A 27,177-nucleotide genomic window follows, 5' to 3' on the forward strand; every position below is an offset into this window, starting at 1 on the left:
AACTATTTGAAAAGTATGAGTGATGATACTGTGCTAACATTGTCAGCTGCAGTCCTGGTAATTACTTCCACCAAGAAAACAGCTTTTGCTGTAGAAACTTGTGCCCAGGTAGGCACATGATGCAGCTGGCATCAGGGACCAGGAACATGTGAGGGTGGCTTGGGAAAAACCCGGCCACTTCCTAGAAAGAGTCAGTCCTTTCCTTCCTCATGCCGAAGGCTGGTTTGTTCAGTCTGAGCTGTCAGCCAGTTCCAGACCACAGATACCACCTGCCTAGAGGCCCCTCCCAGTGAGAGTTTTCCAGCAGCTGCCCCAAACCGGTCTTGAGCGACATATTGCGCTTACCCAGATACTGTGGCTCATCTCCCTCCTCACTCAGCTCATATTCCACCCGGAATCCTGACACAGTGTCGGAAGCTGAGACCCAGGAGACCACAAAGCTGCTGGCTGTGATTTCAGTGACAGATTCAGAAGTGGCCACAAGGGGAGAAAGGGGAGTTGTCTCTCCTGTCACGGTGTTGCCTAGAGAGTCACAGAAAGGGGAAAGTCAGCCTTCAGCCTTCTAGAAAATGTACCGTCCTTGCTGCCAACATCATTTTTTAAAATGTTGGTGCCCCTCATGGAAGAATATGAATTGAGAAGGAAAGCACTTCCTCAGGAGAGCTCAGCTCCAGGAACCTTGGGCATAGGAGGCGTGAGGGTGGTTGTGTACGTACTGGTCACAGGTGTGCTGGTGCTGGTGGTGGTGAAGTCAAAGCGAGTCACTTCTCGGTGGCCGTACTGCTGGATGCTGATGAGCTGGCCCTCGTATACCACACCAGGCTTCAGGCCTTTGATGGTGTAGGAGTTTAAGTGGCCTGGTATGGTAGCTTCCTTCCAACGGCCTACAGAATTTTTCTGAAAATTTAAATAAACACACACACACACAAGTGTTTACAAGGATGAACATTTGAAGATGTTCAGTAATCTTCAGAGAAGAATGACATAGGCAGGACTTAGGCAGCTCCATTCCAGAGGCACATCATGGAAAACTGGATTCCCAATGGTTATATAGTTAGGTATAGTTAGATATAATGCTAACTACTGTTCACATAGTTAACACATAATGCTAACTACTGTTAACATCAACAAACTGCTGCAGTTTACTTACTAATACCCATTCTCTGTGCTATTTACCTACATTCTCCCATTTAGTCTCCATATCCTCCTGATGGTGAGGCAATGGCATTGTTGCTCCCATTTTACAGATGGAGAAACAGAGTGATATGTGATATGTCCGGGGTGACATAGTTGCAGACACTGGGCACCTTCCCTTTTTTTTTTTTGAGACAGGGTTTCACTCTTGTTGCCCAGGCTACAGTGCAATGGTGCAATCTCAGCTCAACGCAACCTCTACCTCCCGGGTTCAAGCGATTCTCCTGCCTCAGCCTCCCAAGTAGCTGGGATTAGAGGTGTGTGCCACCACACCCGGCTAATTTTATATTTTTAGTAGAGATGGGGTTTCTCCATGTTGGTCGGACTGGTCTCGAACTCCTGACCTCAGGTGATCCGCCCACCTCGGACTCCCAAAGCGCTGGGATTACAGGTGTGAGCCACCACACCCGGCCCACACCTTCACTTTTACCAAGTTAATTATGTTATATCAGTAACATAATATGATTAACCTAAGCTTTGCCTCTCCTATTTATTTTTTGTTCCTATAACAGATAACATTCCTCTCTGAAGTACAGAAATGCCAATGCCATATATTCTGTCTTTTAACTCAGTGGGATACGATTCAAGTTTCTTGCCCTGAAAAAACAAAGGCAGAATGTTGCTTTGTGACTCAGTTCCTGGGGCCATCACATACCAGGTTCAACAAGTCTGGTTTTGTGACTCATTCTTGGATAGGAGCTACCCCATCAGAAGTGGTTACCCAATTTTGGACAAGACTGCAGAAAAAACGCAATTTTGGTTGATTTAATCTTTTGCTCCCAGTTTATATTTCACATCCTGTTCAGCTTCATTAATATGCCATGGGTCACAAAACTCAGTGCAATAAAATGTGTATGAAAGAAACACCCTTACTTCAGACAAGATGAGACACTTTCAAGTGTAAATATTCTAAACTAATATAAGTCAAAATATGTTTTTTATGCCCAGTGGTTTTTTAAAATTACCCAGTCAACCAGTTCCTCAATAATTCAAATACTCAAGTGTCCATTTATATTTCTGGTATAAGCGAGAGTGATCGTAGTACTCTTCACAGTGAAATTTTAACTCCAATACACTGTGGAAAAAATTTGAAATCAGTCACTGCAATTAGCTCAAATTTAGTAATAAATCATTTTTCAATGTGAGCTTGTTTGGTTAGTTATTAGAAGAAAATAACAGAAAATAAAGTCTCAGGCGGCATCCATTAAAAAAATCCCTGAATTTATGTAGTTGTTAAAAATCTCAAAAAATTTGTCACTGCTGCTCTTTGAAGACTTTCCAATTCAACATACATTTTATATCTCCTTTTAAGTGTCTCCCACTGCAATGGTCTCACATAATACTTTGGATATCCTTAATTTTAAAGTAAATAAAATTAGTGATGCAATAAGAAGATGAGAGACTAGAACGTGTTGGATGCACTGATGCTGTTGACTTAGATCACTGGATATCAACTTCTGCAAATGGCCAGATTATGGACATAGGGTGAAAGAAGAAAAAAGGATGACTTTTTTTTTTTTTTTTCATTCACCATTTGTTAAGCAGTGTGCCAGGTGCTGAACCATTCTAGACTCTAGGGAGACTATACTGAGCCAATGAGAAAGACACGATTCCCCTCTCTAAGAGAATCTGTTTCCATTTTCTATTCTTCTGGTCTTGCCGCCATGTAGACAACATGCTTACACCTCTATTTTTTTCATTTGTCAACAAGAAGTCATATTTACAGACTCTTTGCTATGAGACTTGAGGATTTATTTATATATTTATTTACGTGGACACAGGGTCTTGCTCTGTCTCCCAAGCTGGAGTGCAGTGGTGCCATCTTGGCACACTGCAACTTCCGCCTCTCAAGCTCAAATGAGCCTCCCGCCTCAGCCTCCCAAGTAGCTGGGACTACAGGTGCATGCCACCTTCCCCTGCTAATTTTTATATATTTTTGTAGAGCTGGGGTATGGGCATGTTGCTCAGGCTGGTGTCAAGCTCCTGGGCTCAAATAATCCACTGGCTTCAGCCTCCTAAAGTGCTGGGATTATACATGTGAGCCACCGTGCCCAGACAAAGTTGAGGATTTAGCTCAATAATACCACCCTTTTCCTTCCAGAATCGTGGACATTCCCAGGGTCTGACATTTGTATCATTATATTTGTTCTTCTTGTGTTTATATTTGTAATTTAAAGTATTAAGTATCTTTTTTTTTTTTTTGACTTCATCAGCTTTTGGTACCATCTCTCTTGATTCTCTATTTTGAAAGATAAAGCTATCACCTCCTCTCTTCTCCACCTTCCATATCCACCATTTTTTCATGTAAATGTTTACTTTTTACTTTGTTTTTGTGCAACCAAGTTTCCATGATGCATCTATAGACCGATCATATCAAGCATTAGAAATATATTCTTTTCAATGAGTCTAACATCATGACTGCTGGGTGGATCAAAGTTTCCAGAATCAAGGTTCAATGGAATTTTTCCTCTCTTTGTTTTTATACCTTAATATTGCTGCATTTTAGTTTGCTTTATATAGGAATTATTGCCTTATAATACATTCGGGTTTTTTTTTTTTTTTTTTTTTTTTTGAGGCAGAGTCTTGCTCTGTCACCCAGGCTGGAGTGCATTGGCGCTATCTCGGCTCGCTGCAACCTCCGCCTCCCGGGTTCACGCCATTCTCCTGCCTCAGCCTCCAGAGTAGCTGGGACTACAGGCTCCCACCACCGCGCCCGGCTAATTTTTTGTATTGTTAGTAGAGACGGGGTTTCACCATGTTAGCCAGGATGGTCTCGATCTCCTGACCTCGTGATTCGCCCGCCTCGGCCTCCCAAAGTGCTGGGATTACAGGCGTGAGCCACTGCGCCTGGCCACATTTGGGGTTTTTTTGAGAAAGACTCTCTCGCTCTGTTGCCCAGGCTAGAGTGCAATGGCGTGATCTCGGCTCAACTCCCTGCAACCTTTGCCTCCTGGGTTCATGCGATTCTCCTGCCTCAGCTCCTAAGGAGCTGGGACTACAGGCATGTGCCCCCATGCCTGGCTAATTTTTGTATTTTTAGTAGAGATGGCGTTTCACCATGTTGGCCAAGCTGGTCTCAAACTCCTGACCTCAGGTAATCTGCCTTCCTTGGCCTCCCAAAGTGCTAGGATTACAGGTGTGAGCCACTGCACCCGGCCACATTTGGGTTTATTATACATTCCTCCACCTGATTGTCATGTTATTATTTTAACTGCATTATTTGCCCCTGTGATTAATTATCCCCAAGCCTGCTTTTTCTGTGAAGTCTCTCTTTATTCTTGGAGACCTCAATCCCTGATCCCTCAATCCCATCCTCATCTTTCTGTTCCATCTGTATTGGTTGCCCTCTAAGCCAGCTATGCAGTTACTACATTGCAAAGTTTTCCATCACTATCAGGGGTCTGATTTGGAAGCACTGTTTGCTGGACCCCACAACTTTCTTCTTATTTCACTCTTGTTTTTCTGGAGTGTATCTACAAATACTCTTAAGGAAAAGGATGTATGGAAAATAAACTACCAAAAATCTGTCTGAAAATATTAATGTGCCCTCATATTTGATTGATAACCTGGCTGAGTATGGAAGACTTTAAAAGTTTCTTTTTATCCTTGGAACTCTGACACATCAAAGATGTGTCTAGACGTGGTTCTTTCTGCTAATTTTTCTGGGCACCTAGGAGGCTCTTTTAAATCTGAAAAATTCTGTCCCTCTGCTTTAGGAATTTAGAAAAAGAATAATTTTAACAGTTTAAATTTTTCCCGAAGAGTTTAAATTTAACTGCCTGGGTTGGTCAAATTTTGTTTGTTTGTTTTTAATTGTGGAATTCAATAGCTATGATTTAAAATGGACATTTTTTTCTTCTATGTTTAAAATAGTGTTTCTCAAATTATGAGCCATGAACTTTGGAGTTAAACAGGGCAGGGTTTAGAGAGTAAGAGAAACTAAAACTAAATAGACCAATATCCTCCTTATTTGGTTTCTTCAATTTCTAGTCACTTCTCATTAGGAAATCACAGGGCTACTGTTTAAATAAACCAACTGTCATCCTTCATCTAAACTTCCCTCCCATCATCTCTTTTCCTTCTATCTAAATAAATTCAGTAGATCAAAAGTAAAATTTTAAAAATGATCACTTTAAAAGTGAATCAAAAAAGAAATATATTAATTTAGCTATTTTTTTTTCAAATTATGAAAATGACACCAGTAATTTTCCTTTGATGAGGTTGCAAGACATATAAAAACCTTAGATTCTCTTCCCACATTGGCCAAGAACAATTTTAAGCATTATCAGTTCTAAGTCCTTACAAAAAAGATTTCTCTAACATAAAGAGCTAAATTCTTCCAAATACCAGCCACCCCCGCCCCACTGCAAAAAAAAAAAAAAAAAAAAAAAAAAGAACCCAAAACCAAAATCCCCTCAGTCTACAAGTCAATTTAATTGAGCACATATTGTTTGTTCACTAAGCAAATATAATAAAGGCTATAGGAATAGTTAATCAGACTTATTGGCTCAAAAGCTGGGAAAAAAAGAAACCATCAGAATTTGATAAGGTCAGGAGACTCAGTATCCAAGGTTTCTGGGTGGGATACTCACAGGCCTCCACCTGAGAATGTACTTGGAAATGTGAGACGGCTGTGGTGCATTCCACTGGATGGGGTGAGAGTTGGGCTGACTCGGAGTCTCAGTGATAAATACTTGGACAGGACCACTTGAGCCTGGAAATGAAAATGTAACATTTAATTATCTTAGATATTCACTCCAACTTAAAACTGTGTACATGGACAGTCATCATTACAAACAGCTTTGCTTGTCGTTAAATGTGAGTATAGTAAAATTATTTGGGATTAGTTAATCTTTTAAATATTTACGTTGAAAATCAATGCAGCAAATCCATTTTTAGCTGATAATTACTGTTCTTCATATGAGAAATGCAAATCGTAGTTGTTTATAGCAAATAAAATACATTTTTAAAAAAAGTCTCTTGGCTTGCTTTTATTTTCTCTATTATCAAAGTAAGAATTATGAGAAAATTGTGAAACGATCCTATAAAAATAATGTAATACAGAATGCAAACTTCATTTACTTATTGTATTGAGCCTCTTTTAAAGCAAATTCTAATTTTGGAAGGTTTTCATCAAGAATGAATCTACTACCTAAGAAGGAAACAACATTCCAAAGGCCATATGAGATGATGTAAAACAAACACATTTCTAAATGGGGGTAGAATCTTAGACAAATAGGCAAAGGTAATAATTAAAGACCTAGTTTTATTTCTCATCAGTCTAAGCAATCTATCAGTTTGGAAAAAACATCTCGTTTTATTTTTATTCAAGAAGTGTATTCCCAAATCACACCATTGATCCATAAAATTATTAAGTGATTAAACTTATTTTTTTCCAAAATCAGTTATCAACAGAAATGACTTTATGAAGTATATACTAAATTCCGTATTTCTACATCTTGATGTTTATCACTGCTATCAACAAAATTTAAAGTATGGTTTTGGTTCTTTTGTCTAAAAAAAAAAAGGAAAATAAGGGAAGTAGCATCAATTTCTAAATAGTGTTAACTCCATTTAAGATAATAATGAAATAGCTAGAAAATTTATGCTTGCAGAACAGAAAACTATCTTTTCTTAAAACACTATCTTTATGATGTCAGTCAATGTTTAAATTACTAGAAATAAAAATCATGTCTTATAATAACCTTTTCAAGAATTTTTAACTGACACTCTGTCAAACAGAGCAAAATTTTGCATGTGTAATAAAGCACTTCACCAGATTATTAACAGATTTAAGTTTTCTGAAAGCTTCTAGGAAAAACTACATTGATTTTCAAGCTTTATTATCTAAGCTGTTAAATTCTCTTTGAAAACAAAGCTTTCTGTAGCAGAAAAAAACATATAACTTGGATATCCATGTAGATTCAGAAATTCTAGAACAATATGCTCACTTCTACACCAGTAACAATTCCGGGTTGGTTGAAGATTAACAAATACTTTGAATCGTAATTCCATTTAATGCACATATTTCCAAGCCACATGAATACCAAAATACCAGAATGCATAAAATTATCAGTTTTTCATTTTAAAGTTGTATGCATTTCACAGAACACATAGGATGTTTGTTTTAATCAATTGGCCTAAGTCAATTCCATGTCCCTGTTTGAATTGCCCCTTCTGTTTATGAAGATCCTTACAAAGGGAAACACATTTTTAAAGACAACTATTCAAGAAAAATTTTGGAGATGTGACTATTTAACGTACTTCCATGTAGATCAGGAAAGCTAGGAATATCATGTCCTTAATTATTTATGATAATTGGCATAGGGTTATTTAAATATTGATCCTTTAAAGAAATCCGTCTACAATTTCCTCTATAAAGAGACATCTGATACACAGTTTATTTAGTTTTGTCAATCACGATTTTGAGGGGGGAAAAGCTTATAATGGTTAAATGTCTACTAAGTTTTAAAAAAGCAACATAAATGACCTTTACTGTTCACCTCTAAGCCTAATCATATTTCTACATCCACAAGGACACAAGGAGGAGGATAAAAATGGGCAGGGAAAGGAAGGAAAAAGGGTACTGCAATGGTTTTTACCCCAACCAAAGTGGAACAAAACTACGGGTCCCTTTTGCTTTCATAAGATTTTAAGCACTGGTCTGAAATTCTACGTTTTAAATTTAGCCTTGTGCCATAGCCCACCTTTAAAGGAAATGGACTGAACAGCAATGGAATTTAGCATGTTTTTGTTCAGGAAGTAAAGAGACTGTGACAGTTATTTCTTAGATCAATTAAATTCCTCCATACTAGCTTATACTACATATAATTACTCTAGCTTATATTACGTACCTTTGAAGACAGAAAAGTTAAAAATTATGACATCTTTTACATTATTAGATTTAAATTTTTGATAATCCTTTTGCTACTGGTAGTTGGTATAACTTTTTAAGTTAACTTAATTGGCATATACTAGCTATTGCCATTGTGAAATCTTTACTCCCTCTCTTATTCAATATGAATAAACTAACAATAAAATGGTTGAGATGATACCAAAAAAGGAGATAGTATAATGTCTACACTTTTAAAATTAGTTTAAAATAAAGTCTAACTGAGTAATTTCCAATAGTAGTGTCCTTGGAGAAGTTAAACATTTATGATTTTTCGACTCAGTCCTTTTTTTCTCTATTTATTTTGCTGAGATCTGTGCTTTTCTAGTTGCTTATTGACAAACCAAATGTCTCTTATCTTTTGCTAGTTTGAACAACTCTACCAAGTTCTCTGTAGGAGGAACAAACAGGGCAGAACTCAGAGACAATCTATTGGTAATCTGTTGTTCCTTTATTCTCACCACACTCTTAAAGCCCTACATGCTAGGCCACTGAGCAAACCAGAGATACAGATAAGCACCAAAGAGCGTATCTGAGGTCAAATGCCAATCTCTTCCCTCCAAAATTGCCTCTGTGCTCAGTGGGCTCTTGCTGTTCTCCTTTTTAAAGAGTAGGAGTAAGGTCAACATGTAAAACTCCAATAACTCAAGGATTCCTTCCTTTACGGATTTTATCTCTAACATGTCCACCTAAATGCTTCCAGCAAGCATATATTAAGTTACAAAACATTAAGTGATTCCTACACCCAAATCCTCCAAGAAATACAACTTAGGAGGTTGATCAATCTGTGCTATAAGCCTTCAAAAGCAAAGTCACCTTCCCCAGCACTGACAGTGTCTGAGGGTTGGGAAAAGCAGAATCTTCCAAGTTCCCAGAAAAGGTGCATCTGGGTGTTTAGTACTTAGGATGGAACTTTCAAGGTAATCAGCTACAATCTCCCCATATTACAGATGAGGAAATGGAGGAGTGAGGCTTGGCTAACACTACCTTTGGCCAAGTTGTTCCCATAGCTTGTTCTCTGTCACAGTGAATCTCTTATTACAGAGTTAATTTAATCTTAATTTCTGTCACATGCAGATTCTGACACCCTGAAACTCTTTTTTATTTCTGAATGTAGGCCATATTTCAAGTCAAACATTAGTGAAGACTTCGGAGATTTTGTACCTCAGCAGTTGCTCAAATAACTGATGTCTTTTAATTAGCCTTTCATGTTTTAGTAACATGTTTTATTGTAATCACTCAGTGAATATTTAAATGCAATTTTTCCCCCAAATGAATTAATTACACCTACAGCTAGGTATGATGTCTTTTTGACCTGGAAAAACTCAGCAATAAACATTTGAGGGTGTTTGAACTGTGTGGGCAGAGAGTTGACCGAGTTACTCAACCCTTGGCCCAACATACTGTGTTCCTGGCTGCAATTGATCAAATAAATGAGAAGTTTGATACAAAGGGAGCTTAGATGACATGTTGAATGAACACGTACCCTAGGTTGCATTTCATGCCATCTCTCTACACAGCTTCTCTGTTAAGAATCATAATATAAAACCCCAAACCTTTACTCCCAGCATAACTCACTTGGTGGTTTTTATTTCCATGTATGGATATAAGATGAAATCAGCCAGAGTGTCTTAACCTAATGGCATATTTTACAGTGTTAAGAAGTAAAATTATAGACAGGCACATCTTCATAGCCTTCTCTACCTTTTACTTGACAGAGGAAGAGAGAAAAGTTATTTTAATGAAAAATTCAATTATTAGATAATAATAGGAGAAAAGGGTGGGAAAGAGGGGAGACCCCCAACTTAGGCATGAGATCATTAATAATCACTGCCCTGTTGTTATAACCCAATTGGCAGTTCTCAACTTGCAGTAATAGAGCTACTTACTTGGATAGGTCTGTAAAGGTTGGCAATGCCACTCCCCAATGCCACGGCCATAGCAGTAGCACTGGTATCTGACACCATGCACATACTTCTCCCATGAATCTCCAATTTGATAAAATGTCCCAGTCTCTGAATCCTGGCATTGGTCTAAAATACACGCAAGGAAAAGATAAACAGCCTTGAAGACTTAAAACTATGAATTTAATTTCAGGGTGCTAGAGCATACATTTAGTTTGAATAGAAATTTGCAACTGTCCTTACACATATATGCAGTCAAAAAAGTATTTTGTTCACATTCTTCACCTTACAGGACAATTTGTAATAATAATTTAAAAAAGTACCTATTAGGAGGAATAGTTTTCTAAAGGGTAATATTTCTAAATAAAAATGTAAAGATTTGGATTTCAGTGTATATTGATAATCTACATATTAATATTAAATATTAGATATTATTTTACCCATATTAATGTAACTGGCTTAACATTTGAATAGCAAGAAAAAAATCTGCCATAATTTCATTTTCCTTCTTCAAAATTTAAAGAAACTAATTTGACATTTAAATGACAGAGCTAGACTTTAACTATGAGTACTTGCTGAGCAGCTTCTAAGAAAACCTCTCAGGCTTCTCTCTCAGTTCTCGCAATCTCACACTAAACGAACTGATGATATCAGTTTGTTTTCTTAGTTAGCAACCAGTCTCTTTTGGTAAAAAAACTAGTAATGGATTACCTTAAACTTTGTCGTGCTGGTAACACAGCTCTTTTAAGGCTCAACCTTCACTATTTGCTTAGTTCTATTTTGAAGGGCAGCCAAACAAATTCTAGAGTATTTTGGTGGGCGATATTTACTGGTACAACCCTTTGCTCATGCTGTTGCACAGCTGGTAAGGAAGAGAGTTTGAGAGCAGCCTCACCAACATGGAGAAACCCCGTCTCTACTAAAAATACAAAATTAGCTGGGCCTGGTGGCGCATGCCTGCAATCCCAGCTACTCGGGAGGCTGAGGCAGGAGAATTGCTTGAATCCAGGAAGCGGAGGTTGCAGTCAGCCGAGACTGCCATTGCACTCCAGCCTGGGCAACAAGAGCGAAACTCTCTCTCTCAAAAAAAAAAAAAAAAAAAAAAGGAAACAATACTTTTCATAGCATGAATTATCTTTATGATTCTAAACCAAAGAATAAATTCCATTCAATTAAAATAAGCCTAAATTTGTCATCAAATTCAGCAAAAACCAGATGACTACCAATATCAAGATATTTTGGTTCAGTATTAGAGAGAAGACTTTACAAAGCTCTTTGCAAGCAACTGATTAAAGTCTGGAGCCAACTTCAGTCACGTGATTTCACATAGCTTTTCTCATCTGAAACTTGCTACCATTCTCCCTGTGCAAACTCATCTAGGGAAATGGGGCTACTCACCGACGGGATCACACTTCCATCTACCCCGACCCTGACCGAAGCATGTACAGTTCAGCATGTGTCCCTCTTCATGACGCTTGTGGAATGTGTCATTCACATTGTAAGTGATGTCATCAACAATGCACTGATCTGTTGAGGAAATAGGTGGGTGAGTGAGAAACTTTTTAAAGTTCCATTGATGAAAGAAAAAAGGTATGCTTCTCAAAGCACACAGCTACTTCTGCTTAATTATCAACACCTTCCACTAAAATAACTTTTCTACAAGCATAGAATAACCTTTTTAATACAATTTTTGCCAAAAATTTTTTTTTTCTCTCCAAAATCTGTAACTGTTGCAGAGGTTACAGCATGCTCAAATAAAGGATATGGCCGGGCGCGGTGGCTCACGCCTGTAATCCCAGCACTTTGGGAGGCCGAGGTGGGCGGATCATGAGGTCAGGAGATGGAGACCATCCTGGCTAACATGGTGAAACCCTTCTCTACTAAAAATACTAGCCGGGCGTGGTGGCGGGCACCCATAGTCCCAGCTACTGCAGAGAATGGCATGAACCTGGGAGACGGAGCTGGGAGTAAGATCACGCCACTGCATTCCAGCCTGGGCGACAGAGCGAGACTCTGTCTCAAAAAAAAAAAAAGTAGTAAAATACACTTTCCTGTGAAAAGCCAATATTTGAACAAATATACATCTTACTTTCTGAAAGTTTCTTGCTTAGTTGGTAATTTCCTTTAAATATCTGCTTGTTAGGATAAATAAGAAGAAGATTAAACATATTTATCTAACACCCAGCATGATGTAGTGGTCTGGTCTATGGAATAGGGGGAAGGGGTGGAGATATATATATTCGGGAAATAAAATGTCAACAGTATTCATATTGCTAAAATAAATTAGGCCAACTCTGTTGCTCACTCTTTGAGAGATCCTGGGGAAATGACTTTTTCCTTTTTGGGTCTCAGCTTCTTGATCTATAGAGTGAGGTCTGTATGTGTTATTAAGGTCTCTTTCAGCTCTGCAACACCACAGGTAATTATTACTCCTGGATGGTGTTACCCACTGGACACCACAAAAGGAGAACAAATTCAGACCAATATCTACACACTAGCCATACAGATTATTAATAGCTCAGAGTTCTCCCTAACTATTACTTTTCAAATCAAAGAAATGGAAAACTAAAACACTTTAAATAAGTCAATACTTCCTCATATTACACAGCTGGGTGCAAAGGAGAAAAACTAATCTGAACAAGGAAAGTTAGTCCCCTATGTATTTGTTTCCTGAAATTTAGATCTGCAAGGATCTGATTTTAGAATAACAAGGTCTTCATTTCTTTACAGAAATTATCCTATCTTTTCTAGACATGAATCCAGTGGCATAGCCTAAAGCTGAATGGATCAAATGTTTCATTCTTACTTTTGAAGTCATCTTTTTGGCTCAGCCTAAGTACTTACATCCTAGGAATGTTTCAGGACGTTAGCATTGCTATGCCAGCTTGTCTTAGCAGGCTGCCTGAAAGGCTTATCTTACCAAGCATGGTAGACTAATGAATGAAGTGGCATTGAGTATTTCTTCCCCTGCTTGTGGCAAAGTGCAAGTTTTCATTAAAAAAATGTCTCCCTCTCTGTACCTTTTGCCATCTCAAATGTTTTCATTAATCAGCCAGCGTACCTCGAAGCTGCGAGTAGGCAATGCATGTCCATTCCCCACGACCGTTCCCAACACACGTGCACCTCATCATGTGGCCCATGTCATGCTGCTTATCCCACTGATCTCCAATGCGGTACATGACCCCTTCATTGGTTGTGCAGATTTCCTCATGGGCTGTTTGGAAATGGATGAGAAAGGCACTTGATAAATGATCACAAGGTCTAAACAGGTATGTGTGCAATAGGATCCGTTCAGTTTGGTCATCCCAAGAATTCTCACTGGGGAAGAAGCTTTGTGTGCATCCAAGAAATCTAAGTGCTGTCAGGTGAAGGGGTAGAATTTTTGAGCCCTGGAGGCAGAAAACGTAGTCCAAACATGAAGTATGTCATAGAAAATAGTTACAGGAAGGGTTAGGGGATGTTAAACTAAGATAATACCTACACATTCACACAAAGGGTTCATGCTGTTCTAGAAGCCTGGATTTAACTACTGCTTCATAACTTTTCCCAGTTCCAATTTATTCTGGATCAAATAAAAACTATGTGTTTGGATATAGAATTTCAAGCAAAAGTGGTTTTTTCTTCTAAACTCAACATTTTCTTTTGTTGAAATAAAGAAATAAAAGTGTAAGCAGTTTCTTTGTCTCATAGTCACTCTTGACAGTGCCTACTGCACAAGCTCTTGGTTCTACAACTGGAAAATCAAGGGGAATCTATGGGGTTCTTGAAATCTGAAAACAAGTAAAAGATATTGGTTTCCATTTGTTCGCCATCTATACAAACTGGAAACCTTAAAAAAAAAAAAAAAGGCGAGATTCCCTACCTGTTAGAAAACACTGAGTTTTAGTCACTTTGGCACTCTTTAATAAGTGCTGGAGCTTCTGCCATCAAACCACAACCATGTGTCAATGTTGTAGCTCTGTGACTAAAGCCATCATATATATATTAAATGTTGTGAGCTACTCAGTTGTGTGCTCTTTACAAAGACAAACCTGTGTAAATTCATATTTCCAGACTTAGAAATAAGCAATTATACTTTTGACACTAAATCATGTCAATGAGGTTTAAAAATTATATAAATAATTATCTAATTATTCTTCCCAATCCTTATGTATATGATGTAACATCACACACATACACACACACACACACACTTCACATGAAGTTTTCTGTTGTCTCAAAATTGTCTTAATGAATGAAATAGGAGTAAACTGGACACTAGTCTTTAGTCTCTATTCCCTAAATAGTTGTCAAACAAGACAACCCACAAGGGCTTCATCTTACCAGCCATGGGGCAGAATCCAAACTTCTGGTCGGCATCATAGTTCTGTGTGGTCCCACACCACTTCATGTTGTCCCTTCTGCCCTCAGAAGTGCAATCAGTGTAATTGTGGTTGTTGTATAGGAAGGGGAAGTGGCACAAGGCACCATTGGAATTTCCTCCTCGAGTCTGAACCAAAACTGCCAGGAACAATACACAACAAGGAAGGAAAAGATTACCGCTGAGCTTTCCAATGTACACAGAATTACTGGTCTGAGAGAACCAAGTTTCTGCAGCTAATTCTCAGAGAGTCTATTTCAGAATAAAAAATATCTGATAATATAGTTCTAAGCTTCTTATAATGTTTACCTTCACCTTCAAAACAGATTTAAATCCCATTTTCACTGTCATTTCCCCAGCACCCCCCACAAAAGATTAAATGATAGCTTTGAATAAAACATTGTTTTAACTGGAAAATAAGCTAAGGCATTAAAATATTCATCCTGTGTATTCCTCAGCTCTGTGGGATCATCTACTGATTCCAAAATACAAGTATCTTTAATCACATCATAATCCCAGTGTGTTAAATCAAATGAACTGGAAGGCTATTCCCTTGGTGTCATTTCCCAACAGTACTGGGGAAGACGGAAGAATCCTCAGCTGTTATGTGAGCTCCATTACCTCTTGAGTCCAAACTTAACAAAAGCGATGCTTCTTGGGCAGCCTCAAAATAAATGGCTAGAATGCTGGCAAATAAAAATAGGGCATGCAAGTGAGTTTTTTTTTTCACTTCTGTGGCTCCCCCTTGGGACACTCACCAGTATGGTCTGTGCAGAAAGAATATTTCTGGTCCTGCTCATAATTCGAAGTTGTGCTGCACCAGAGATGTCCGTCCTGTCGCCCTTCTGTGGTGCAGGAGTAGAACGTCCTGCCATTGTAGGTGAATGGTAAGACACATGGCTCTCCATTTGAGTTGCCACCATAAGTCTGGGTTACAGCTACAATCATAATCAAAGGAGTGTCAGTAAACAGAGATGCTTTATCTCCCACTAGCAGCTGCTTATTTATGGCTTCAATGAGATACTGAGCTTGTGCCCTCAAAGGAAGAAGGTATGAGTACAGATGATCATCGTTAATTTCAGTCTAAATGCATTACTCAGGAATCCACGTCTACTGTGGATAGAATGACACCTGAGTTCTTCTGCTGATATCCTTCATGACCACTTCTGCTGCCATGCCTCAGTTTCTCTATTTGTAAAGCTATATTTATACAGGTCAATTAAGGATGCTGCTTAAGGATGTTGGGATAATATTTATGGCTATATCTATGCCATAAAAATTAATATATAAGGCTATTCTGGGGGAGAATTGTGTACCAATTTTTATTGCCATAGTTACTACCACATTTGTAGCCCAGAATACATATATTAGGTTATTGGAACATGTTTACATCACAAAGTTGCTGAAAATTGAGATTTAGAATATAAAATTTTGATGATCATTCAGAAAGCAGCTCTCTTGTAACAACACTTTAGACAAATAAAGATAATACAATCTTTACCCATGATGCCCATCGCCAGAAAGAAAATACATAAATTAAAAAGGTTGGAAGAAAATGTTTCAAATGCCAACCCTGATTGTTATCACAGGGTGGTAAAGATTACAAGCTTCTCTTGTTTGTTTTATTGTTTCACATTGAATGAATGTATTGTCCTTCAAAAACTAAATAATAAAGTCATCAGTCCTATTCTTCAAAAAGATAATGCATACCTGTCTCTTGGCAGCTGACTCCATTGCCCAGGCACATGCAAAGCATTTGCTTATTTCCTTGTGTCTTCAGCCACTGCATCCCCACAGAGTAGACCACACCACTGTCTGTGACACAGTGGCCATAGGGGGCAGGCTGGGGGTGAGGCTGCGGTTGGTAAACAGCTTCACGAACATCGGTGAAGGGGCCAGATCCTAATGGCATGAGAAGGGAAGGTCATGAAACTGGGTGAGAGAAGACTGTTCACTACTTTCTACAGTCAGGATCTTTAGGATCTCACAGAGATCACTCTGAAATCCATGTCGTTACTGGCCTGGGACTGGAAAAAACAAATGTCCCTTATTCAGCAGTTGCTTTTGTATTTAGTCTAGGAAATAATCCACAAGTGTCTACCAAGTGGTCTCCATCCTCCAGCTCAATTGGGGCTACTGGGATTATATTTCTGTTTGTTTGTTTTATGGGGTTATTTTTGAGATGGAGTCTCACTCTGTTGCCTAGGCTGGAGTGCAGTGGCGTGATCTCGGCTCACTGCAACCTCTGCCTCCTGAGTTTAAGCGATTCTCCTGCCTCAGCCTCCTGAGTAGCTGGAATTACAGGCACATTCCACCATGCCTGGCTGACCTTTTTTTGTATTTTTAGTAGAGATGGGGTTTTGCCATGTTGGCCAGGTTGGTCTCGAACTCCTGACCTCAGGTGATCCACCCGCCTCGGCCTTCCAAAGTGCTGGGATTATAGGCATGAGCCACCACACCTGGCCAGGATTATATTTCTAAATCACAGACATCATCCTGCCACTCCATACAGCAGATACCTTGAACATCTCCTCGCTTTTCTGTGTAACTGAGCTCATTAGAGGGTGCCTTCGGCAGCTGTCCTGGATTCTCTGGAGGTCACCTCCACCTTCCACATTTTATTTCTCCTCAGTATTATTGCGATTCTGTTGTGCTTTTTCTAAAACCAATCGATCCTCTTAAGACAGCTTTCCTTTCAGAACAATACAACAGGATGTGTCGATCTTTTCTTTCAACTTTTAGATATCTGTTCTCTTGGAGGCCAGGGCCCACCGCAGAACAGAATCAGGGTTGATGCTAGACCAAAGGTACACTGAATTCAGTGCCTCCCTAAGTGCTGCTGAACACTAGAACCCAAAGATGTTCACAGGCAAAGAATCCCAAGGTCAAACGTACTAGGGAGACATGGCGCCCATCCCCTACACGCCACCATGGAGAGTATGATGTAAAGGAACATACAAATTCTGCAGAGCAGGTTCCATTTTGTTTAACCCAGTGCTTTTCAAACTTTTTTGAACAATGGAGTCTTTTCAGTATTGGCAATATTCATAAAAATAGCTAACATTTACTGAGTATTTATCCCCATTTAATTCCCACCTACTCTTTTAATCTATTTTGGTAGATTGACATTTATAACTTTTTTTGGTCAGTAGCAATTTTATTAAAGATAATCAAATAACTCAAAGATATCAAATCTAATCTTGTTCACCTTTGTAAGTGCCCAAAGCAAGACAAAAACTCATCAAAAGAAGAAAAATTAGAACAATTAATATTTTTAACTGAAGGATGGCTGAGACACTATATAATGATACTGGCACATCATATAGTAAAAAGTTGATCAAAACGTATTAAAAATAATGAGAGGAGTGCACATTCATGTTGGCCATATTTCTCTCTTCAGATTTTTATGAAACATTTATGATGTAAAAATCTTGTTCTTATGCCAAAAATGATTAAAACTTGTTTTTTTAAAAAGAATGCTTGGATATCATGTCTTTCATGGCCATCTCCAGGTCCTCTCTGAATTTCTAAAATTTCAAATGCCAATACATGAAGAAAATGATTGTGCATTACTTTATAAAATGTAACAAAGTTTGCCAGAGCATAGAAACCACATATGAAGGATGGTTTCCACTACAAAAAGAGCTCAATGTCGGAACAGGGAAATATATTTCATTCAAAAACAAACAAACAAACAAAAAACAACAGAAAACTCAAATGTACTTTTTTTGTTCTTTCCTAGGGAAGAACCAAGTAGTCATCTAATTAATTATAACTCTCATTTCCTTTCAAATGAACTTTGGATATTCAAAATACGTGTGCGTGCGTGTGATCTATCCATGGTAGATTTTATGATGATAGGATTCTTTAAAACTCAGTTTTATCTTTTGGAGATAAATCTGGCTTTTTTCCCCCTAAGATTTATTTGCATCATTTTCATTTATTTCTCAAAAAGTTAAAACCTGACATTAAAAAAAGTTTTAACAACCCATAATGTGTTAAATGATCTTAGGTTATTCACTGAAACCCTGCAAATTATCCCCAAATGGCATGTCAAAGGAAAGATGGATTTGTGGAAATATTTCTTGACCTGCTTCCCCGTTTCCCGCCCCTGCTCATCCTGTGCCTCACCGCTCGATGTGGTCTGCACAGTGGTGTGCCTCTCACACTTCCACTCTCCTCGGCCGTTGCCTGTGCAGATGCACTGGAGCAGGTTTCCTCGATTATCCTTCTTGCTCCAGGTGTCTCCAATTCTATAGGACGTCCTCGTGTCCTGATCGTTGCATCTATCTGTGTCACAAAGGAAGCACATAAATACATATATCAGGTCAAGAGTGGCAAGTGGTCAGTTCAAACTTAAAAAAGGAATGCTATCTATGCCTGGTAATCTATTTTTGCTAATAGGTTCATATTCAGCTCTAGTGCTGCAAGGTATTACACTTCTGAAAGATGAAATTATATTTGTTACAATGGAAAGGGAGCTGAATGGTTTAGTCTAGTTTCATCTCTCTGTCAAATAACATATTCATTCGTTCGTTCATTCATTCATTCATTCATTCATTCATTCATTCATTGTTTTCACACCGTTCCTTTGGCTAACTTCATTCTCTGGCATTATATTTCATCTTTTTCCTTCTCAGGCTTTTCCAGGACTTTTCCTAGTCATCACTGTCTATGGCCTGCCTTTCTTTTTTTTTTTTTTTTTTTTTTTTGAGACGGAGTCTTGCTCTGTCACCCAGGCTGGGTTGCAGTGGCCGGATCTCAGCTCACTGCAAGCTTCGCCTCCTGGGTTTAGGCCATTCTCCTGCTTCAGCCTCCTGAGTAGCTGGGACTACAGGCGCCCACCACCTCGCCCGGCTAGTTTTTTGTGTTTTTTAAAAGAGACGGCGTTTCACCGTGTTAGCCAGGATGGTCTCGATCTCCTGACCTCGTGATCCGCCTGTCTCGGCCTCCCAAAGTGCTGGGATGGCCTGCCTTTCAATAGGGAACTTGCTTTAGAAAACTATAAACAGGCTGAGTGCCGTGGCTCATGCCTGCAATCCTAGTACTTCAGGAGGGTGGATCATTTGCAGTCAGGAGTTCGAGACCAGCCTGGGCAACATGGTGAAACCCCCGTCTCTACTAAAAATACAAAAAAAATTAGCCGGGTATAGTGGCGGGCCCCTGTAATCCCAACTATGCGGGAAGCTGAGGCAGGAGAATCGCTTGAACCAGGAGGTGGAGGTTGCAATGAGCCGAGATCACGCCACTGCCCTCCAGCCTGGGCGACAGGGCGAGACTCTGTCTCAAAACAAACAAACAAACAAACAAACAAATAAGCAAACAAAAAAAACTTAATGGGGAGACAAGCAGGTCTTAAAGGGTCTTCACCAATGGATACAAAGAAGCTATAAAAAGATGGTAGTATCTCTTTCTTCATTTGTTATGTAAAAAATTTAGAGGATGCACAATTTCTTTTACTAAAATGTTATTTTCCCCTCCCCTATACTCCAACACCTACAGTATTTAAAAATCACTAGCAAAATAGCCCCAAATTATTCAGTGTTAGCCCTCCAATGGAAGAGTGGGATCAACATAAAATGATAATTTGTAACTAAATGACCATTAGTCTATGTGTTCATTTATCTGGTAAATAGATTATTTAAAGTATAATCCAGATTTGCTCTGTACCATGATGTGAGTATAGAGGATCTGATTTCTTTGTGAATCAGATATTGTTGCAACTACTGGGTTAGACACAAAAAATTAACAGTCGATGTAGGTTCAAACAAATACACACTCGCATTCATCTCCCACAAGAACAGAAGTTTGCGTGAAGGTATAATTACTGATTAGAGCTTTTTCCCAACTCCCCCGCTAAAAGTATTATCATCCCCTGAACCTCCATAGTGCTACTTTCAGTAGTTCTGTTGAAACCTTTAATATTGTGTTTTGCAGATGATAAATATGTGTAAGACTTTCTCATCTCCCTGACCCCCTAAGTGCTCTTCGAAGGCTGAGCTAATGTTCAGTTCATATCTGCACCCCTATAATACCTCGAACAAAGTAAGTGCTTATAAAATTGTCTGGAATAAATGACTTCTCTTTCCGAAACTTTTCCCAACTTGCTATTTAAAGAGTTCTAAATAATAGATAAGGTTTGAGTCAGACATCTAATTTGTCTTAAGCTAAAATATTGCCACAAAGATCCTGGAAGTCTGATGATCACAGTAACATTTTAAATGCAAAATAGCTAATAAACCAGCAAGTTTCTGGGAAAGTTTTGGTCAAAATTGTTACCATTTTTCATGAGAGACCTATTTTTTGTTAGCAAAGAATTTGAATTTGGATGATGGCTATGTTAAGATAGTTAAATGTTTTCAGCCAGATAAATAAAATAGGTTCAAATTATTTGGATTTGATTTTAAACTTATTTACAACACCAGCAGTTAATGGCTGTTTTACTTCAACAAACTCTCTAGTTGTTATTAGTGTAAAATATCAAAAAAGGAGCCTTGAAACCCAAAGGCAACAATTAAGACCCCAAGACAATCTTAGAAGGAGCAGTAAAGATGCCAGGGCCCAGTTTCTTTATAGCACTAATAAAATGCGTTGGGTCAGAGATACTATTCTTAACTCCAGAGTAGATCATTTAATGTATGGGATAAATTCTTTTTAATTTTATCAATTTAGCCTACGAATGTGCCTTATTTAAATTTCAAACATAGAAGGAAACCTAAACCTTTTGTTCAACTCTTTGTCAGTGGCAGTGAGCTGAGATTGAACCTTATTGAAGTGGTATGTTTTTCTATTTATGTAGTCTTCTCTGAAGATGCAGAGTAAGTTGGTTATGAAAGTTTTCTTGACATCCAGAAGTTACCAAAGCATGCTGGTATACTGGATAGGTTCTAAGTGACATAGTATTACCCGTCTCTCTAGGAGTCCAGAAAACAATACCTGGACTTTAACATAAGGATGTAAAACATACTTCTAGAGGTGCATGTGATGCGTCCGCTGCCTTCTCCCAGGCAAGTACAATCTACCATCATCCAGCCTTGGTAGGGCTTCTCCCAGGTTTCTCCGACCACATAGGAAGTCCCAGCAGCATGATCAAAACATTTCTCAGCTGTAGGGAAATTTGGAAGAAAAACAGGAAAAAAAAAATGGTTATTTTGAATTGTGCAAGCTCCCTGTAATTTAAAGTGTAGTGTGTAAGCAAAAATTCAGCCACATTTTTTTTAAGTGGCACTCTGTTCAGAAAGAATGACACACCCAGCATCTAAGCACACAGTAAGTAGCCAAGGCAAAAGAAAGCTCCAGCTGAGTTGGCAGGCAGAAATTCCATTCTCCTAATAAGTACATGGACTACATATTTTCAGAGAGCCCCAAACTTCCCACCAGCATTTCCAGTAGCAAGGATTTATGTGTATAACTAGTCTGTGGGAGACTAAATATGCAAAATTCCAATTACAAATGACCAATTATGAATTTTGAGTGGCCTAAATACAATGACAAAAAAAAAAAAAGCTATTTTAAAATGTTGGAAAGCAAAACAATACAAAACAAGACAAGAATCTCTAAATTAGAAGATAAATAAACAGAGTAAAATTTATAGCCAGAAACTTTCAGGCTTATACTTACAGAATTCAACTGAGGACTGAGACCCAAAGAAGCTCAACAAGTTTTAATTCGAAAAGAAATGACCAGAGTGTGACAAGCACACACTATTTCATGTTTCAGTCCAGGACATTCCATAGAGAAATGTGTCCAAAGTGTCATTTTTTTCTTTTAAATAAATTATATCTTGACCAAAGAGGAATCTGGGATCAGCTATTAGGTAAAAGAAATGACTTCATTCTAAATCTCTATACTTTTGAAGCAAAGTTCAGACTTCTATGTGCAGTCAGTACTTTTTGATCTGATTCCTGTAAGAAGACTATGGATTCTATAATAATTCATTATTTCAAATAAAATTCCCATTGGTTTTCATTGGAATTCAGGTCTATGACCTACGTAGATGTGATTCTGGTCTAACTCCACATTAGAACTAAGCATCCCAGCTCTGGCTCAGCCCTGAGACTCACACACCTATGGGCTTGCAGGTCCATTCTCCTTTTCCATTACCAAGACACACACACTCTAACATGTAACCACCAGTCTCGTGTGGTCTCCTCCAGGTGTCACCAATCTTGTAGGACTGACCCCCTTCATGGCAGCGGTCTGTTGAAGATACAACACAAATGTTAGGAGAAGGCAGAACCAATTTTTCTCTTTTTTTTGGTCTCATGTTCCACCCATGGTAGGTACTTAGGTTGGCTAAAGTAGAGACACAGACAACAGCTTTCCCATCAGAGACAGGGGAAACATTAACAGGTCTGGTCACTTGGAGTCAATTCAATTAAGTGTCTTGTTTAGAACACAATGGAAAACTACAGAGAAATCTGGATGGCAAGGAAGAGGTCAAAAATCCTGCTTTCCCAGAGAGATCACAGGAAATTGGGTCCTAAGCAGAAAAGAAAGGCTGGGAGGCTTGGTCTTCACTCACATACAGCAGGCTAAGACTGAGACTAATTCAGTGAAAAGGCCACAGCAGGCATAGCACTCCAGGTTTTAGGAGCATGGAGAGCCTGTATTTTACCCTAGGATAGAAATGTCATTTTGGGGGAAAGCAAACAGACACATACATATAAAGTGTGGAAATCCTGGTAGTTTTCTAAGGTGTTAAGTCCAATGGCACATTCAAATGCTGAACTAGACTAAACACTATGGACCCTTGCCTCTTGCGATTTGCCTGTAAAGTTGGATAAAGCCTAACATGAAGTATGGGGTAACTTGACTGGGCCTATTCACATGGAACACTTTTGAATAGAAGCCTTTAAGATGACTTATATTTAAAGAATGGATCTAAAAACTTAAATACTATGTTAATAGAATCTATTGGTAACTCAGTGAATCATACTGGAAAGAGTGCCTTAGCTAAACTGGAGTTGATGAGAATCAACCCGGTTCCCAAAGTTCCTTAGCAAACACGATTGGGTTAATAATTTAGTATTATCCCTTGGAATAGGGACATCTGCTTCCTGGGTACAACCTACTGGTCACCAAGAAACCAGACTGTTTCTGTGAGGTGTAAGAGGTCTCTGCATGGCAAACAAGAAGATCACACAACACATGGCTTGTTCACTCTTCATGAACACCTTCCTAGTCACGGCAGAAAAGTCTCATGATTTGTCTAGCTTGAAGATGTCCAGGTGATTTAAAATGGGCAACTCACCTAAGCATGTCTTATTGAAATGGAACCCAGGAGGTCTCTTGGTTCTACTGTGTACACAAACACACACACTCATAAATGCACACACACTCATAAATGCACACACACTCATAAATGCACACACACTCATAAACGCACACACATCAAACACTGACTCCATCTGTGCTCATACCCGTCTTTAAGAAACACAGGAACCAGTTGGGTGACCACTTAAGAGTACCTGGTCACCAGGGCCAAATCCCAAAGTTAGGAATATCCAGTCATGGATAACAGAAAATGACAGTGATGGTAACAGAGACGTTCATATTTGGTATTTTGGCGTCATTTTACACAATGTCTTCCTTACTTGCTATGGTGCAGCTTATTCTCCCTCGCCCAGCCCCGATGCAGGTACAGTCCCAGATCATGGAGTCTTTAGGACGCTCATAAGTGTCACCCACTCGGTAAGTGTTCCCAGTGTACTTGTCAAAGCAAGTCTCTTCAGCTGAGGGGAAAAGGAAAGTCCACGTGAGCCTCACTTAGGTACAAGTTTTTCTAGTTCACTAATCCCCTCTAAAGGAAAACCCACTTTTCTATTCCACAAGTAACATGGTACAACTCAAAGAATAAAATGAAGTGAGAGATACAGATTTTTATCCTAGGCTCTAATAAGGCCATGGTTTCTGACCTTGACAAATTCTCAAATTTTCTGTAAATTATTCATATTGTAAAGAAATCTCAGGCTCTTAGAAAAAGGCCATGTGAAGTACTAACTTATGACAGAGCTAGATTTGTGAAGGGTTTCAGATCCCAATCTCTGACTCAGGAAGTCAAACCAAGGTTCACATAAAAAGCAAACAACTGGCTGGGCACAGTGGCTCAAGCCTGTTATCCCAGTACTTTGGGAGGCCAACGCGGGTAGATCACCTGAGGTCAGGAATTCGAGACCACCCTGACCAACATGGGGAAACCCTGTCCCTACTAAAAATACGAAAATTAGCTGGGTGTGGTGGTGTGCGCCTGTAATCCCAGCTACTCAGGAGGCTGAGGCAGGAGAATTGCTTGAACCCAGGAGGCAGAGGTTGCAGTGAGCTGAGATCATGCTACTGCACTCCAGCCTGGTGACAGAGCAAGACTCTGTCTCAAAAACAAAACAAAACAAAAACAAAGAAACAATTTGAAGATCCCCACCTCCCACCAGGCCTTAACATTTGTTAATCCTATGAGTTCCATTTTCCCCTCATGAGTGCTTCTCTGACAGAGTTGCTATAATTTATAAGAAAAATGTCAATGGTCCCAAAGGAATGAGAACTTTGAAGTGGCTAGTGGTTTTGTGTTAACTGCCGCTGACAAATTATTTTATAATATAGGTCCCCAAAGTGTTTTCTGGCTCATAAACTAACAGTTTAAGATTTGAGACTGCTTTCTAATAAATTAAAATTTTATAAGCAATTTTTTTTTTGGTCAGAGGACACACAAAATCTTTGATTTTCTCATCAAAAACTGTGAGAGTAAAGCAAAAACAAGACTCTAGGAACGAATTTGGGAAAGATTCGTTTCTTTGTTTTAAAGGTAAAAGCATGTGAAAAGCAAACACAAGCAGTTTTTAAACGTTTATTCAGAGGAAATGACAGGTAATTCTATTAGAAAAATGGTGTATGTAGTTTTACTTACGAATGCAAAGTTTAACAATTACCACTTCATGTATTAAAAGATACTAACTATGGGGTTTGTGGTCACTTACCTTCAGGTTTACTCTCGCAGTTAAAACCTCGGCTTCCTCCATAACAAGTACAAATCAAGGCATTGCCCAGGTAGGTCCGCTCCCACTGTTGATTTATCTGATAGTGTTTTCCATTGTCATAACAACCGGCTGCAAATAATTGAAGGAAAACGTTACTACATTTCCATTCCTCCTTTTCCCAAAATTATGGAATTTTCTTCATGTGAATATTTAGGTATATTTTTTTCCTTTCAACTTTGCTAAAAGTTATATACAATGATGTCATTTGCATCTGGCCAGGGGTCTACATAAAAAAGTTGGAAACATTTTGGAAGGCAGACAATTGAAATCACATTTTTAAAACTTGCAAGGAACTTAACTATTCTTTTGGAGTAATAGTAAAAAAGGACAACTTTAAGCAGGTTTCTCGAAGCAAAAGGAGGGTGTGTCTTTGAAAAATGGAAAGAATTCCAACCTCTGTTCTTGGTGAAGTATCCTGAGCGGCCCTAAAGAGGTTGGAACCAATTACATCTCTTCCAAGTCAGTTACAAACAAGACAGCTATTTCAATACCCCCTTTCCACCCCCATGTTGAAAATATTTGACCAATTATTTAACAGAAGGAAATAAGTAGCAGTAAGGACCACACTAATCCTGGACGGAAAATTTATAGACATGCATCATTTTTCTCTTTAAAAGCAAGTTTTGGTTAATTCCTAGAAGGACAATCTATCTGAACGTGCAGAATTTATTAGAACACGGGTAGGTCGCAGAGTCCCCGTCCTCCAATGCATGATCTTATCATCTCAGGCCCTCAGAAGCAGCCTGCTCAAAACTCGATCCTTTTGTGTGCACAGCTGGTTTCTCTCAGTAAAGCGCGCACACACTCGCACACACGCGCGCGCACAAAACTTCAGCCCCAACTTTGGTCGGCTGTAGGGTCCCATCCCTGAGGCAGCCTGTTTCAGCCCGCGGTCAGTACTCACGCTTGCTTTGACTGACAGCCACCGGAGACTGGGGCTGAATCATTTGCTGAGCCTGCCTCTTGCTCTTCGAGGCTCCCGTGGAGGGCACCGCTGTCCCCAGGCACAGGACGGCCAGCAGCAGCAGCCCGGGCCCCGGACCCCTGAGCATGTTGAGACGGTGGGGAAGAGATGCCCTCACCGGGAAGCAAGTTGCCACCAAGTTTGCTTCCCTTCACAACCTGCGGGAAAAATCCCTTCCAATGCCTCCGGGGGGTTGACGCCTCCAATAAGGTGGGGGCCAGAGGGTGGGAAGGGGACGGGTGGAGGAACAGAGGGGATGCAGAGGACCAGAGAAGTTGTGGCTGCAGGTCCCCTCTCCCCGCTCGCGCCTGGGGTTCCCTCTCCTCCCCCTGTGCAGCACAGCCGGCGCGGGCGTCCGAGCCCCGGGAGCCGGGGCTTATATGGGACAGTCCCCTCCCGCCCCGCTGGAGGCCTGGGGCGCGGGGGAGGAGAGACCCGCTGGGCTGTCCCCGCCCCGCCCGCGGCCGCCGACCGCGCGCCGATTGGCCCGGGCTCCGGGTGACGTCACGGGGGACTGTGGGTTCGCAGCGAACAAAAGAGATGCTGATGGCCCGCCAGGACTGGGGCAAGACAACTTTTTTTTCGGTTTCCTTTGCGGTCATCAAACTTTTTAGGGGATGGGGGCAGGGATGGGAAGCGGCTGGGAGGAAAGGAAGTGGCTGGACTTGTGTGAAGCGAAGGGGTTGCAAGACGCTCCCCCTTCCCTTTTCTTTTTTATTGGGGGTGGTGGTGGTGTTTGAGGACATTGCGTCACCTCTGGTCGGGGTGGGGGGTGGAAATCTCTGCTTATAGGAATGTATTTTGTGGGGAAGAAACCCCATAAAATATCC

General features: G+C 39.7%; 1 protein-coding gene across 20 annotated transcripts in view; it reads right to left on the minus strand.

The window, feature by feature from the left end:
* The window catches only part of FN1 (fibronectin 1), a 75,603-nt gene extending 48,903 nt beyond the window's left edge, over positions 1-26,700 (minus strand). For all 20 annotated transcript variants that reach the window (XM_005574221.5, XM_005574220.5, XM_045367674.3 and 17 more), the window contains exons 1-15: positions 26,288-26,700; positions 25,324-25,452; positions 23,947-24,084; positions 22,418-22,549; positions 21,318-21,455; positions 18,482-18,640; positions 16,061-16,252; positions 15,109-15,288; positions 14,314-14,490; positions 13,052-13,204; positions 11,389-11,517; positions 9,976-10,119; positions 5,787-5,908; positions 717-897; positions 346-522 (exon numbers count right to left, since the gene is read on the minus strand). In XM_005574221.5, the coding sequence (XP_005574278.3) occupies positions 346-522; positions 717-897; positions 5,787-5,908; positions 9,976-10,119; positions 11,389-11,517; positions 13,052-13,204; positions 14,314-14,490; positions 15,109-15,288; positions 16,061-16,252; positions 18,482-18,640; positions 21,318-21,455; positions 22,418-22,549; positions 23,947-24,084; positions 25,324-25,452; positions 26,288-26,435 (2,299 nt within the window). In that variant the 5' untranslated portion in view covers positions 26,436-26,700. The remainder of the gene's footprint in view (positions 1-345; positions 523-716; positions 898-5,786; positions 5,909-9,975; positions 10,120-11,388; positions 11,518-13,051; positions 13,205-14,313; positions 14,491-15,108; positions 15,289-16,060; positions 16,253-18,481; positions 18,641-21,317; positions 21,456-22,417; positions 22,550-23,946; positions 24,085-25,323; positions 25,453-26,287) is intronic.
* Between the last annotated feature and the right edge of the window lie 477 nt (positions 26,701-27,177).

This window comes from Macaca fascicularis, chromosome 12, assembly GCF_037993035.2.
Source record: "Macaca fascicularis isolate 582-1 chromosome 12, T2T-MFA8v1.1".
Classification (NCBI taxonomy): domain Eukaryota; kingdom Metazoa; phylum Chordata; class Mammalia; order Primates; family Cercopithecidae; genus Macaca; species Macaca fascicularis.